The following is a 14,565-nucleotide window of genomic DNA, read 5'->3' as shown; positions in this document are numbered from 1 at the left end:
GGTTATCACTGGGGCTCTGTAGTTGCATGATGACTCCATCGCTCCCAGAGGCTTTTTCTTCTTTCTTGTTTTCCTCTCTCTCTCTCTCTCTCTCTCTCTCTCTCTGATAGATGAGGCAGAGAGAGATAAAAAGGATAGAGAAGTGGAGAAAGACACAGAAGAGGAGAGACACCTTCATTACTGCTCCACTACCCATGAAACTTCCCTTGTGGGTAGGGTGGGTGGGGTTTGAACTCTGGTCAAAGGTTCCAGTAGTTCTCAACTCAGGCCAATTAACTGAGAGACAAGGGTCAATCTGAGAAAAGCAGATCTAATCTGGGGCTAGCTATCTGAGAAGATGACAAACTTGTGTCTTGAAAACTTACCTTGTGGCCTGGGAGGTGGCACAGTGGATAAAGCCTTGAATTCTCAAGCCTGAGATTCCAAGATTGTGCCATACATCTCGTGTGCCAAAGCGATGCTTTAGTCCTCCCTCTCTCTCTCTCTCTCTCTCTCTCTCTCTCTCTCCCCCTCTCCCTCTCCCTCCCCCTCTCCCTCTCCCTCCCCCTCTCCCTCTCCCTCTCCCTCTCCCCCTCCCTCTCCCTCTTTCTCTCTCTGCTGGTGCTCATGTGGAGTGCCTCCAACCAGGAGGTAAGCCACTGGCCTTCCCGTTACTGGTTCAAGGGACCACGTACAAAGAAATGAAGCACCAGGAGAGATTCTAGTATGAACCCCTAGTTTATTCAGGGTAAAACACAAGGCTTTATAGCAAACAGAACAAAGGACATTTTTCACATATGTCAGAAACTGCAGGTTTCTTAAAGATCAGCTTGCCCCTATGGTGGGGAGGGGGTAGGAATGACAAGAATTGATGTGATACCAAAAGGTCAAGACAATTAGTTTCCATGATGCGGGCACCTTAATTATCCAAAGGTATTAAGAAAAACACAGTGGCTAAACCAGTAGAATGAGACGAAACAGAAAGAGGTAAGGCTTGATGGAAGTCATAGATATCAAAGGCAAGCAAGGAAATAAATAGATGTGGGGGTCTCCTTGCCAAGGTACTGGCAAGAGTATATGATAGAGTATGTTCTCCTATATGATCAAAAGGTGAACTTATAGTGAAAGTGTGAACTTTGAATGACTATAGTGAACTCTGAGTGAACCTCAAGCAGGCAGCCATTTGGCCTGCTAGCAGGGGAAACTAAGTGTGAGAAGCTTTTAGGCTGTCTGTGGGCTTGAGAGACTAACAAGGGGAAACTGAGTCATGGAAGACTTTTCCCTCTTAGCTCATCCCTATATGGGAGAGGCCAACAAGTGGGGTGTGTTTCCAGACCTCCATCCAAGGATGGGAGAGCTCCCCTAAGCTCTACCAAGCTTTCACCATAGTCCCACATCTCTCTCTCTTTCTCTCTCTCTCGTTCTCTATCTATCTATCTATCTATCATCTTCCTTCTCCTCCTCCTTTCCTTCTCATAAATGAATAAAATCAAAATGGTGGAAAGAGAAAGAAAAAAAAAAGAAGGAAGGAAGGAAGGGAGGAAGGAAGGAAGGAAGGAAAGAAGGAAGGGAGTGGGGAAGGAAAAAAGGAAAGTATTCTTCCTCTGAAGCTGGGGTTTGGGGCTTATAAAAAGCAGCAGATCTGGGATACCAGGCAGTGGCACACCCAGTTAAACACATATAGTACAATTTGGAAGGACCTGGGTTTGAGCCTCACTTCCTACCTGCAGGGGAAACACTTCATAAGTGGTGAAGCAGGTCTGCAGATATCTATCTTTCTCCCCACCCCTCATCTCCCCTTCCCTCTCAATTTCTCTTTGTCCTGTCAAATAAAAAACAGAAAGAAAGAAAGAAAGAAAGAAAGAAAGAAAGAAAGAAAGAAAAGGAAGAGAGAGAGAGAGAGAGAAAGAAATGGCCACCAGGAGTGGTGGATCTAGTGCAGGCAATGAGCCTCAGCAATAACCCTGTGGGCAAAAGAAAGAGGAAAAAAAAGAGTCATAGGTCTGGTGAGGGAGGCAGGGTATGAAGACTTGGACCAGTCACGCAGGCCTCTGGCTGATGGCAAGGGCCCCATCTGGAGGCTGTCCATACACAAGAAGGAGTCTAGTGAGAGGCACATGTCCTGTTGGAAGGGGTCATGTCACAAGGAAGGAATCACTGAACCTCGTGATCTGCTAGACCTTGAGATAAACCACTAGCCAACCTCTTCTCAGGTTCTGGACTTCACTTTCTTTACTATTAGGAAAAGAATGTGTGTGGAGCAGGGCAGTGGAGCACTTGATAAAAGGACACACATTACCATGTACAAGAACCCAGGTTCAAGTCCCCAGTCGCCAACCACAGAAGGGAAGCTTCATAAGTGGTGAAGCAGTGCTGCGGATATCTTTCTCTAGCTCCTCTTCCCTCTTAATTTCTCTTTCTGTTTCTACCCTAAATAATTTTTATATTTATTTATTTTTGTTTCTTTATTGGGGGATTAATGTTTTACAGTAATAGTTCGTACATGCATAACATTTCCCAGTTTTCCACATAATAATACAACCACCACTAGGTCCTCTACCATCATGTTCCAGAACCTGCACCCTCCCCCACCCACCCCAGAGCCTTTTGCTTTGGTGCAATACACCAACTCCAATCCAAGTTCTGTTTTGTGTTTTCTCTTCTGCTCTTGTTTTTCAACTTCTGCCTATAAGTGAGATCATCCTGTATTCATCATTCTGTTTCTAGCTTACCTCACTTAACATGACTTCTTTAAGCTCCATCCAAGATGGCATGAAGAAGCTGAAATCACCATTTTTAATAGCTGAGTAATATATATACTATATTACTATATATTAGTAACATAATATATATTATTATTATTATATATATACCACAACTTGCTCAGCCACTCATCTGTTGTTGGACACCTGGCACCTGGGTTGCTTCCAAGTTTTGACTATTACAAATTGTGCTGCAATGAACATAGATACACACAAATCTTTTTGGATGGTTGTGTTTGGTTTTCTTAGGATATATCCCCAGGAGAGGAATTGCAAGATCATAGGGTACGTCCACTTCTAGCCTTCTGAGAGTTCTCCAGACTGTTCTCCACAGGGGTTGGAACAATTTACATTCCCACCAGCAGTGCAAGAGGGTTTCTTTGACCCCACAACCTCTCCAGCATTTGATGCTGCTACCTTTTCTGATGTATGACATTCTTACAGGGGGTGAGGTGGTATTTCATTGTTGTCTTTGTTTGCATTTCTCTGACAATCAATCACTTTGAGCATTTTTTCATATGTTTGTTAGTCTTTTAGATCTCTCTTATGGTGAATATTCTGTCCATGTCCTCTCCTCATTTTTGGATGGGGTCATTTGTTTTCTTGTTGTTAAGTTTGGTGAGCTCTTTATATATTTTGGTTATTAGCTTCTTGTCTGATGTATGGCATGTAAAGATCTTCTCCCATTCTGTGAGAGATCTTTTTGTTTGGCTAGTGGTTTCTTTTGCTGTGCAGAAGCTTTTTAATAGGCCCATTGGTTTATTTTTGTTTTAGTCTTCTTTATAATTAGATTTGTATCAATGAATATGTCTTTAAAATTTAAAGGGAAAAGAGTTCTGCCAATATTTCCCTCTAAGTATCTGATAGTTTCTGGTCTTAACATCCAAGTCCTTGATCCACTTGGAATTTACTTTTGTGTTTGGTGAAATATAGTGGTTCAGTTTCAGCCCATTTGTTCTAACACAATTTGTTGAAGAGACTCTGCTTTCCCCATTTAAAAGTCTGGGCACCTTTGTCAAAGATTAGATGTCCATAGGTGAATATAATATATATATGGAAAATGGCCATTTGTGGCAATGATGTAATTACACACACATCAAGCCCCAGGGATAGCCGATAACCCTGGTAGCAAAGAAAAAGAAGAAGAAAATGAAGGAAAAGGAGGAGGAGACGATGATGGTGTATGGTGCATGTTCTATCATGCTTACTCACTAGCTCCGGGAGTCACCTTGCCCCAGGTGACAGGTGACTAGTGAATGCATTCTCTGTGGAGAGCTCTCAGAACACCTTTATTTGTATAAACACCAGTGAGGGGGGAAAGGCCTCTTCATAAAGGAAGACAGGGAAGGAGAGCCAGAAAAGCAGGAGGGAACCAGAAATACATGGTGGCCTGGAGGGGGAGTGAGTTTCAAGGGGGAGGGAGTGGCCAACCTTGTGGTATGCTGCCAGGAAGCTGTGTACATAAATGGTTTGACAGAGGGATGACCAAGGCATTGCTCCACATGGGAGTTAGTGGGGGGGGGGGGGCGCAAGACCATAGCTGTGGCGTGCATTCAGTGAGTGAGTCTCCACAGAGAAGCTTTTCTAGGGAGGGGCAGGGAGAAACAGGTGGAAGTGGAGGGGTGTGGGTTGTCTGTGACTTCATTCTGTGCTGTCAGCATCCCCACAAGAGGGTCAAGAACCTCAAAAAATTTGTTGAGTCAGTGGAGGGAAGGAAATAGGGAGGGAGGGAGAGATGGATGGATGGAAAAATAGGGAAGGAGGGAAAAATGGATGGAAGAATAAGCATAAGGTGTAAGGATAGAGAAGACAGAGCCAGCAAGATAATTCATCTGGATAATGCACCTGCTTTGCCACATACACGACCCATGGTCGAACCCAGCCCCCATGTCACTGGAGGAAGCTTCAGGTACTGTGCTTTCTCCATCTCTCTCTTGCCTCCAGGGTTATTGCTGGAGCTCAGTGCTGGCACTACAAATCTGCTGCTCCTGGCAGCCATTTTTTCTTCTCTATTTTATTGGATAGGACAGAGAGAAACTGAGAGGGATGGGGAGATTGAGAGGGAGAGAGAAGAAAGGACACCTGCAGACCTGCTTTGCTGCTTGTGAAGCAACTCTGCTGCAGGTGGGAAATAGGGACTTGAACCCGGATCCTTGTGCGGATCCTTGTACCTAGTATTATATGTGTTTAACTGGGTGCCCCAACACCCAGTCCCCTGCCCTCTGTCTACTTCTTCCTACTTGTCTGTCTGCCTCTCTGTCTCTTTCTTTCTCTCTATCTCTGTGAAAAAGCCTGAAGCAGTAAGGCCCTGGCAATGATAAGAAGAAGGAGAAGGAGAGGAGGAAGAGGAAGAGGAGAAAGAGGAAGGAGGGAGAAGAAATAGAAGGAGGTGGAAAACAGAAAGAAGAAAACAAAGTAAAAGAAATAGACACAGAAGTTGTCTTGGGGGGGGGACCCGGATTCTGCTATAGAAGCCCTTTCTTCATCAAGAAATTGAGGAGAGGGCTGGGAGATGGTTCACCTGGTAGAGTGCACATCTTACCAGGTGTGAAGACCCAGATTCAAGCCACCATCACCTCACACAAGCATCCCACAAGAGGAAACTCCACAAGCTGTGAAACAGTGCTGTGGTGTAACTTCTCTCTGCCTCTGCCTGCCTTTCATTCCCTCTAAAAAAAAAAAAGTGGGAAGAAAGGGAAGGAAAGGAAAGAACTGGATGAGAATCCTGGAGATAGCTCAGTGGATAGAACGCCTTGCAGTGTGCACAACTCTGACTTTGAGCTCCATCAGCATCAGAGAGCACCTGGATGCCAAGTTCTCTTCCCCTTCTCTCTCTCCCTCTCTCTCTCTCTCTCTCTCTCTCTCTCTCTCTAAGTATATAGAACAAAAAAATAAGCTGTCTCGGGTAGCAGTATCCCTCATGTCTAAAGCCCTTGTTTCATTCCTGGCAGAGCATTTAAAAAAAAGAAAAAGAAGAAGCCATTTGATGGGTGCCTCACTAACAGTGATTCACTCCTCTTCCCAGTCCCTGCAGACAGGGCAAGGGCACCCCCCTCACCACCACCACTACCACCACTGTTCCTGGTCTCTGTGGATTTGTCTGTTCTGGATGTTTCACACCAATAAGATCACGCTACATATGGTCCTGGGCAGCTGGCATCCTTCACTTATTTACTTATTTGTTGAAGTTGTCAGGGTTGCTGCTCCAGGCTGACTTTTTCATCCAGATAGTGACACTAAGGCACCAGAGCTTCCCCCAGTGCCACTGTCGCACTCTCATGTGGTGCATGGCACACGAATGGCAAGGTGATACACTCAGTTGAGCACACACATTACCATGCACAAGCACCTGGGTTCAAAGCTTCAGTCCCCACCTATATGGGGAAAGCTTCCTAAATGGTGTAGCGGTGCTGTAAGGGTCTGTCTCTGCCCTCTCTATCTCCCACCTTAGTTTCAGCTTTTCTCTGTCTTTATCCAATAAATGAATAAAAAAAAAGTCTTTACAATATGTGACAGGGGTAAAGGAGACAGCTCAGTATGTCAGAGCACAGACTTTTGTGCTTGAGGAGTTACAGGCCCCAGTTTTGATCCCTGGCACCACCAGTAGGGTTGAGCTGAGCTCTGGCCTCTCATTTGAAAAACACACATGTACACACAATATTTCTAAAAATAAGATTAAAAAGGGGTTAGGATCCTTAAAAAGATTATATTTAGGAGGCCTATTATAGTTATAGTCCAAAGGGCCCATGACTATACTAGTGTTGTTGTTTTTCTTTTTCTCTGAGCCTGACATCTGATGTGCAGGTGGACCCAAGTTATTGTCTGGGGAGATGATGTCATGGCTGGAAAAAGGACCAGAAAGCTGAATCAGGGAAGAAAGTAGCTCCCAAATATGGGAAGGGTGTATAAATATTGTTGACTGCAAACCCCATCAATTTGATGTGATCTGGGGCCCATATTCAGCTTAGGAGCCTATGTGACCTCTGCATCCCTGTAGATCTGAGCTCACATTCTGTGGTCATGATTCCAGCCTTTAGGTTCATGATTACACACACACACACACACACACACACACACACACACACTTAGGTTAAATGTGTCCTGGAGCCTGCTTCCCCAGATCCATGCCCCACTAGGGAAAGAGAGGCTGGGAGTATGGATCAACCTGTCAACACCTATGTTCAGTGGGAAGCAAATTATATTCCTCCATGAGGATAATTTCTGGAACCATCCGTTCCACCCCAGTTCCATGGCTGCCAGTTCTTAGCAACATCGCCCCACCAGATATTCGTCGGGATGCGGCATCATCTAAGTTCATTTCCCACGTCTACGCTCGACCGGACCTGCCAATATATGCGGATATCTTCGCCCACCCTGTCCAACGCTTGACGTCTCGTCACCCAATCTGGTCCCCTACGCCTACACTGAACTTCTCTGTTCCAGACTCTTGGAAACAGAGTTGGCAGTCAGCTGAGGTCAAGAACAAACACCTCATCACAGACCCCTGCGAGCGTCCACCCGGCTTTGACCTAGCACGTTATGATTGGGCCCTCCTCCATCGCTATCGAACAGGCCATGGCCGGTGCGCCGCTATGTTCCATCGCTGGGGGGCCAGAGATGACCCGAACTGCCCCTGCGGCTCCAGACAGACTATGACCCACATAGTCAACGACTGCCACCTCTCCAGATTCAAAGGAGGTCTCGAAACTTTACATCAGGCTCAACCTGACGCTGTTGACTGGCTACAGAAGAAGGGCAAATGCTAGAAGAAGAAGAAGTGGGAAGCAATTACAGAAGCCAGACTTTCCACCTTCTTTTTAAAAAATTTTCTAATATTTATTTATTTCCTTTTGTTGCCCTTGTTTTTTATTGTTGTTGTAGTTATTATTGTTGTTATTTATGTCGTTGTTAGATAGGACAGAGAGAAATGGAGAGAGGAGGGGAAGAGAGGGGGAGAGAAAGATAGACACCTGCAGACCTGCTTCACCGCTTGTGAAGCGACTCCCCTGCAGGTGGGGGCTCGAACCAGGATCCTTGAGTGGGTCATTGCGCTTGGCGCCACCCACGCTTAACCCGCTGTGCTACCGCCGGACTCCTGACCTTCCACTTTCTACAACCCATAATGACCCTGGGTCCATACTCCCAGAGGAATAAAGAATAGGAAAGCTATCTGGGGAGGGGATGGGATACGGAGTTTTGTTATGTGGAGTTGTACCCCTCTTATCCCATGGTTTTTGTCAGTGTTTCCTTTTTAGAAATAAAAATTTAAAAAAAATATATGATATTGTGTCCTTTGGAACAAAAATGGATGGGACTGGAGGTGATTATGCTTAGCAAAACAAGTAAGAAGATCAAAGACAATTTGCGGGGTGGTCTTCCTCATATGCGCAATCTAGAGAACTGATACACGTGAACTTGGGAAACACACACAAGCAAGCAAAGTGAGACTGGTAAGAACTCTGGAGACTCTGCTGTCTGATCGTACTGAGGTGTCCTTCTGCTGTCTCGGCCCTGGCCTGGCCTCCTGTCCCACCCACCACGGCTCCAGGTGTGCAGGCGCCCCACCCTCGCTGAGCCTCATGGAGTCAGGATTAGAACCCAGCTCCTAGGTGACCCTGAGTCATGTCTTGTTTGGAGAGGAGGGAGACTGGAGTGGGGCTGGGTCTTTCTTCTGGAGCCTTTCCTGGTCTCCTTCCTGCCCCCTTCCCCTCCCCCATTCAGCTGTAAAGCTCAATTAAGTGTCATTAGCAGAGAAGCGTTCCTGGGTTTGTGCGGATTAGAGCGAGCCCCGCCCAGGTGTCTTCCTGGTCCCCTTCCCTCTACCCGGAAACCCGAGGGGCCGGGACAAAGAGAGTTAAAAGCTGTGTGGGCTGCGGTTGGTCCCGGGCACACAGGCAGGAGCAGGGGGCAGGCGGGCTGGCATGACTGGCATCCAAAGAGCCTGGGGGGCAGCCGGCGGGTCTGGCAGATGAGAGGACCTGCAGACAGGTGGACAGGTGGCTAGTAGAGGGACAGACAGGCTGACGGAGCCACATGGAGGACCCTGCAGGTGGAGCAGCAAGGTGAGATGGGGAGGGGGTGACACGGGAGGGGCAGCTGCTGGAGAGAGGGGTGGGGAAAGGGCATGCAGGTTGTGGCAGATTAAATCTCTCAGACACCCCCACTCCCCCTCCCCCCAGAATTTGGAGGTGGTCCACCATGGAGCTCAGCTTCTTTTTGTTCCTGTGTTTCATTGGTGAGTTCCCCAAGGGAGAAAGGGGGGTTCCTTTCCTCACAAGGGGACCCCATCTCCACATTCAGCCCCAGTCTGGCTCTGAGGAAGAGAGGGGGGCTGATTCTGTGCCTCCAGTCACCTCCACATAGCATGGTTCCAAGGGTCCCCTCTCCCTTCCATGCCTCTGGGTTTTTTCTCTCCCTGAATATCTGTCTCCTTCCCACTCTCGAACGTGTTGGTATTATCCCTGACCCTCTCTGTCTCTGGCGCCTTGTCCCCTGTCTCTTTCTTGGCGAAAGCCCTTTATGTAAAGGAAAACTGAGGGGATTGGACAAGGTGACTTTAGAAATGCAACAAGCTCCGTGCTTCTTCAAACAGCAGACTCCAAGGTCCTCCAAGATCAGAGCTGCATCTTTCAAATGCAATCAGAGGACCCAGGAGATAACTTACCCAGTAGAGTGCAGGGCACGCTCCCATGAGAGGAACTGGGTTCAAGACCCCTGGCACCACATAAGGAACACCATACATGTAGAGGGGAATCTCTACAATAGGTGGAACAGAACTGTGGTGACTTGCTCACTCACACTCTCTGCCTGAATTTCATTTTTTTTTAATTTAAAGAGTTTGCACTTATTTACTTATTTATTTATGAATGAGCGAGAGAACCATAACATTGTTCAGGCATATGTGATGCTGGGGATCAAATTAAGGGCCCACCCCCCCTCAGTGTTTGAGAATCCAGCAATTTATCTACTGTGCCACCCCCCCCCCCGAACTACTCTCTGTCTGAAATTTGAAAGGAAAAAATTAAGTCCATACCAGGAGTAGTGGAACCATATGTGTGTGTGGGGGGGGGGTTTCATGGGCACATAAAACTCACAAAACATGCAATTAGAAAGAAGTAAATAAATTAAAAGACTTATGATTAGGAAAAAATCTGCCATATATATATATGATTAGAGTCAGATTTTCTTAGATCCCAGTATGGAAATCCTCTACCTTCTCTCCCTGGTCACCTATTTCAAAGTCTCTTCCTTCTCTTTCCTCTGTCTTTTCTTTCTGTCTGTCTTCCTGTTTTCTTTCTTTCTTTTTCTTCTTCTTGACTTCTTCTTTCTTTCTTCCTCCTCCCCTCCCACCTTCTCTTTCTCTTGCCTCGCTCTGTCTGTCTCTCTCTTCCTGTCTCTGGCCCACAGTCTCCAGGCCTCTGACCCTACCTCCCTGGCACTCCCACACCCTTGTCCCCAGGGCTCAGCCACCAGGACACAGAGAAGGTCTTTAACGGCACCGAGTGTGCGCCCCACTCACAGCCCTGGCAGGTGGGGCTGTTTGAGGGCACCAACCTGCGCTGTGGAGGTGTCCTCATCGACCGGCGCTGGGTTCTCACAGCTGCCCACTGCTCCGGCAGGTAAGCTCCCAGTGTGGGGTGGGTGGAGGCCAGAGCTGGGGCTGGAATCACACAAGCAGGGGCAGCAAGGAGCAAGCCTGGTGGGTAGCTGGCAGCTGGCAGAATGAATGGTCCTGCAACAAGTTGTTTTTTTTTTAATTAGTTAATTTATTTTGCTGATAGGGTTTCCTGGAGCTTTGTGCCTGCTTGACTCCACCATTCTCAGTGGACTCCCTTTCCCCCACTCCAGATAAAGGGTGAGAGAGGAGGAGAGAAAGAGACAGAGAGAGGAGAGACCACGCAGAGCCACTCCACCGATAGTTTTTCCTTTACGTTGTGCTCCCATCTGATGACCAGGGACTTGAACCCAGGTTCATATGGTCAAGTGTGAGTGAGCTCTACTGAGTGAGCTATCTTCCAGCCTGGGATTCCTTTTCAAGTTTACTTTTCAAAAGCTTGCTTTCTTTCTTTTTTATGAAAGCACTGCTCAGCTCTGATTTACAGTAGTGCCAGGATTGAACCTGGGACCTCTGAGGCCACAGGCATGCATATAACATACTAAACTATCCCCTAGCTAAATATTAAAAGATGCATTTACTGAATTGTATGTGAGAAAGAGAGAGAAACCAGAGTAGTGCCCCAGCATACGTGGCGCTGGTCATCAAACTAAAGACCTAATTTATGCAAGCCCTATGCTCGACACCACCTCCCAGGTGCATTTTTAAAAAGATTTATTTATTAATATGAGAGAGGCTGACACACATTACCCCCCACCCCCACTACCACCACCACACTGTGGGAAGCTTTGGTGTCTTTTTCTCTGTCTTTTTTTTCCCCCAATGTGATCTATACTTTAGACTTATTTATTTGTTTATGAGAGGAGAGAAAGTGAGACCCAGAGCATCACTCTGGTACATGTGATGCTGGGGATCAAACTCAGGACCTCAAACTCAAGAACCCAGTGCCTTATTCAATGAACCACCTCCCGGGCTGCTGTCTCCATCTTTCTAGAGGACCGGCTCCAAAGCCCTAGATTGTGTTCACTGTACACTATATGCCAAAACTGAGCAGTGCGCTGGTGTTTCTCTCCCTTTTCCCTCATCAAAAAACAAATAAATAGGGAATCGAGCGGTAGCGCAGCGGGTTAAGCGCACGTGGTGCAAAGCGCAAGGACCCGCACAAGGTCCTGCACCAGGACCGGCGTAAGGACCCCGGTTTGAGCCCCGGCTCCTCACCTGCAGGGGAGTCACTTCACAGGCGGTGAAGCAGGTCTGCAGGTGTCTCTCTTTCTCTCCCCCTCTCTGTCTTCCCCATCTCTCTCCATTTCTCTCTGTCCAATCCAACAACAACGACCGCAATAATAACTACAACAATAAAACAACAAGGGCAACAAAAGGGAATAAATATTTAAAAAACAAATATATATATTTTTTAAAAGAAAAATCATTACTGAGTGACTGGATGAAGGAGAGGGTGAAATAGAGGGTGGGGCAGCAGAGAGGCTGAGGGTCCTGGAAGCCAGGACACACCCCCACCCGAACCCCACCCCCTGCTCCTGCTGAACCTCCCTTACCCACTAGCAGGTACTGGGTGCGCCTGGGGGAACACAGCCTGAGTCGACTCGACTGGACAGAGAAGATCCGGCTCAGCGGCTTCTCCATCACCCATCCTGGCTACCAGGGGAGCCAGCAGAATTACAATCACGACCTCCGGCTTCTGAAACTGGCCATCCCTATCATCCCAACCCGCAGCGTCCGGCCCCTGGCCCTGCCCCGTAGCTGTGTCCCTGCTGGCACTGAGTGCCACATCTCAGGCTGGGGGACCACCAACCGACCCTGGAGTAAGGGGCCGTGGTCACAGTGGGTAAAATCCTGGGTTGGAAGATAAGGTCAAGACAAGGAACATGGAGTCAGGAGGCAAAGAGGGGACAGGATAAAAGATGAAAGGTTGAAGGTCAGTGTCTGGGGTTGAAGGTTACATCCAGATTTATTGTGTCTGAGGTCAGAGGGGACAGTAGAATCTTGACTTATGGAACTCAAGTTGGTCAGAAGGTCAAGAACTGAAGTTAAGGGTCACTATGAGGTCAAGTTAGACATCCAGTATTTGGAGATTTGTGGACAGTAGCAGAAGTCAAAGGGAAGGCTAGGGTGGGGACTTGGGTTGGGTTTCCTGTAGAGGAGAGACGAGGTCTCAAAGTAGGGGTGGGGGTATTTAGGGGCCCTACAACTTCCATCTTCCTCCCCTAGGCCCATACCCAGATCTGCTCCAATGTCTCAACCTCTCCATAGTCCCCACTGCCTCCTGCCAGGCGGTGTACCCCGGGAGAATCACTGACAACATGCTGTGTGCGGGCGGCAAGGCAGGTGCAGATGCATGCCAGGTAAGCTGATGGGGCAGTGCAAGGTCACCGAGGGCAGGGGCAGCGACAGAGAGAGGAGGGGGAGCCAGGAGCTGGGGTCCAGGGCAGGAGAGGCCGAAAGGATGCAGTCTCGAGAAGGAGCCGGAGGGCTCTATTGCCCCTGGCCAGAGGACTTGCACCCTTCGGTGCTCCAGGGAGGAGCTCAGAGCCCCAGTCAGTGACCTTGAGAGAGTTCTGATGGAATCCTGCCCTCCCTATATTGGAATGGTCCATGGTGACGCTCCTCTCATTGACTGGGACCACAGCCATGTCCATATGAGAATTCTTTTTTATTATTATTATTCCCTTTTGTTGCCCTTACTGTTTTATTGTTGTAGTTATTGATGTCATTGTTGTTGGGTAGGACAGAGAGAAAAAATGGGGAGAGGAGGGGAAGGCAGAGAGGGGGAGAGAAAAAGAGACACCTGCAGACCTGCTTCACCGCCTGTGAAGTGGCTCCCCTGCCGTTGGGGAGTCGGGGCCTCGAACCGGGGTCCTTAAGCCTCTCCTTGCGCTTTGTGCCACGTGCACTTAACCCACTGCGCTACCCCGACTCCCCATATGAGAATTCTTAGAGTGTGAGCCCCGCCCTCCCTTCCTGGGATTGGTCATTGGTGATGCTATTCTCTTCCCTCATTGGTCAGGCTCCCAGTTGTCTTTGAAGAACCCCTGACCTCACGATAGGATGATAGGTTGAGAGGCCCCACTCTCCTCCCCCCCCCCCCCAGGACCCGCAGTTGGGACAGTGTGTTCTTCTCCTGTGGCCATTGGTGGCAGTGACCTTGGGGAACCTGTCTGTGCTCTTTTCTCCCAAGGCCCAGCTGGTGTCACCTTCTTGGAGGCCCAGGACTGGATTGGGCAGGAGGGGGGATTCCTCTTCCTTCAGGGCCCGCTCCTCCTCCCCTTTCTTCCAGGGTGACTCTGGGGGACCCCTGGTGTGCGGAGGGGTCCTCCAGGGGCTGGTGTCCTGGGGCTCTGTGGACCCCTGCGGCCAGCCAGGCATCCCTGGGGTCTACACCAAAGTCTGCAAATACACGGACTGGATCCAGAAAATGATGGGGACCTACTGACCAGGCCCCTCCACCGCCACCCTCAGCCTGGGGTCCACTGGGACCATAGGAGCAACAGCCCCCGACATCTTCATCAACTCCCTCCACCACCACCACCACCAGCAGCAGCAGCTGCTGGTCTTTCTCTTCGGGCTCTGGGATCTGCTAGAACTCTCTAGGAAGTCCTTCTCAGATCCATGGTTGGAAGAGGAGGAAGCGCACGGCCCTTCTGGAATCAATATGACAGGAAGAGGACCAAGCCTGTTTAATGCCCCCCCACACTGGACAAGACTGGAGAGTAGGCACCTCTGTCCCCCAAACTCCAGATGTAGAATTAGAGATGGGACTGGTCCGGACCATGATGCACTAGGTTTGCCTGCTTGAGGTTCTGAGAGCCAGCCCTGAGGACATCAAATACACCAGGATGATGCTCTGGTTCTCTCTGTCTGTTTCTCACTAATAAATTAATCTTAAAAAAAAATAGAAATGGGAAAGAATGGGTTCCCCCTCAGGGGTCACACAGGAGAAGTAACTTTCTTCCAACCAGGAAAACAGAAGCAGAGCCCAGAACTTGTAATCTGTTCAAGAGCCGTGGAAGATACCGGAGGGGGTGAGGTGGGGAGTGTAACTGCTTTCAAAACGCCATGGGAAACTGAAATGCAGATTCACGGCCATTTAATTAAGGGCCTATAAAACCTAGCAGTCTTCCAAGGGACTAATAGCACACTGGCTTGGCTGAGAGCTGTTCTTGAATTCTATTTAATGCAGGATGTGGGTTG

The 14,565-nt window shown here is 48.5% G+C and overlaps 1 protein-coding gene across 2 annotated transcripts; it reads left to right on the top strand.

Annotated features, from left to right (window-relative positions):
* Positions 1-8,581: 8,581 nt before the first annotated feature.
* On the top strand, positions 8,582-14,525 carry KLK12 (kallikrein related peptidase 12). Of its 2 annotated transcripts, none has more exons than XM_060175121.1 (6): positions 8,582-8,803; positions 8,921-8,976; positions 10,201-10,360; positions 11,923-12,179; positions 12,586-12,719; positions 13,652-14,525. In XM_060175121.1, exons 1-6 carry the CDS (start codon positions 8,775-8,777, stop codon positions 13,805-13,807), a joined length of 792 nt encoding a protein of 263 aa, XP_060031104.1. In that variant the 5' UTR covers positions 8,582-8,774; the 3' UTR covers positions 13,808-14,525. The 2 variants fall into 2 exon arrangements, with proteins under 2 accessions (XP_060031104.1, XP_060031097.1); XM_060175114.1 differs by having other exon boundaries at positions 8,591-8,803; positions 11,920-12,179.
* The last annotated feature ends 40 nt before the right edge of the window (positions 14,526-14,565 follow it).

This window comes from Erinaceus europaeus, chromosome 2, assembly GCF_950295315.1.
Source record: "Erinaceus europaeus chromosome 2, mEriEur2.1, whole genome shotgun sequence".
Classification (NCBI taxonomy): Eukaryota; Metazoa; Chordata; class Mammalia; order Eulipotyphla; family Erinaceidae; genus Erinaceus; species Erinaceus europaeus.
This window is presented reverse-complemented; position numbering and strand designations above follow the sequence as displayed.

Bases quoted from the DNA above. Each gene is read 5' to 3' on its own strand.
- KLK12 (XM_060175114.1), top strand. From the start codon at position 8,775: ATGGAGGACCCTGCAGGTGGAGCAGCAAG. The intron at 8,977-10,200 runs GTGAGTTCCCCA...CCTTGTCCCCAG, and splicing joins TTTGTTCCTGTGTTTCATTG to GGCTCAGCCACCAGGACACA. The intron at 10,361-11,919 runs GTAAGCTCCCAG...CTTACCCACTAG, and splicing joins GCTGCCCACTGCTCCGGCAG to CAGGTACTGGGTGCGCCTGG.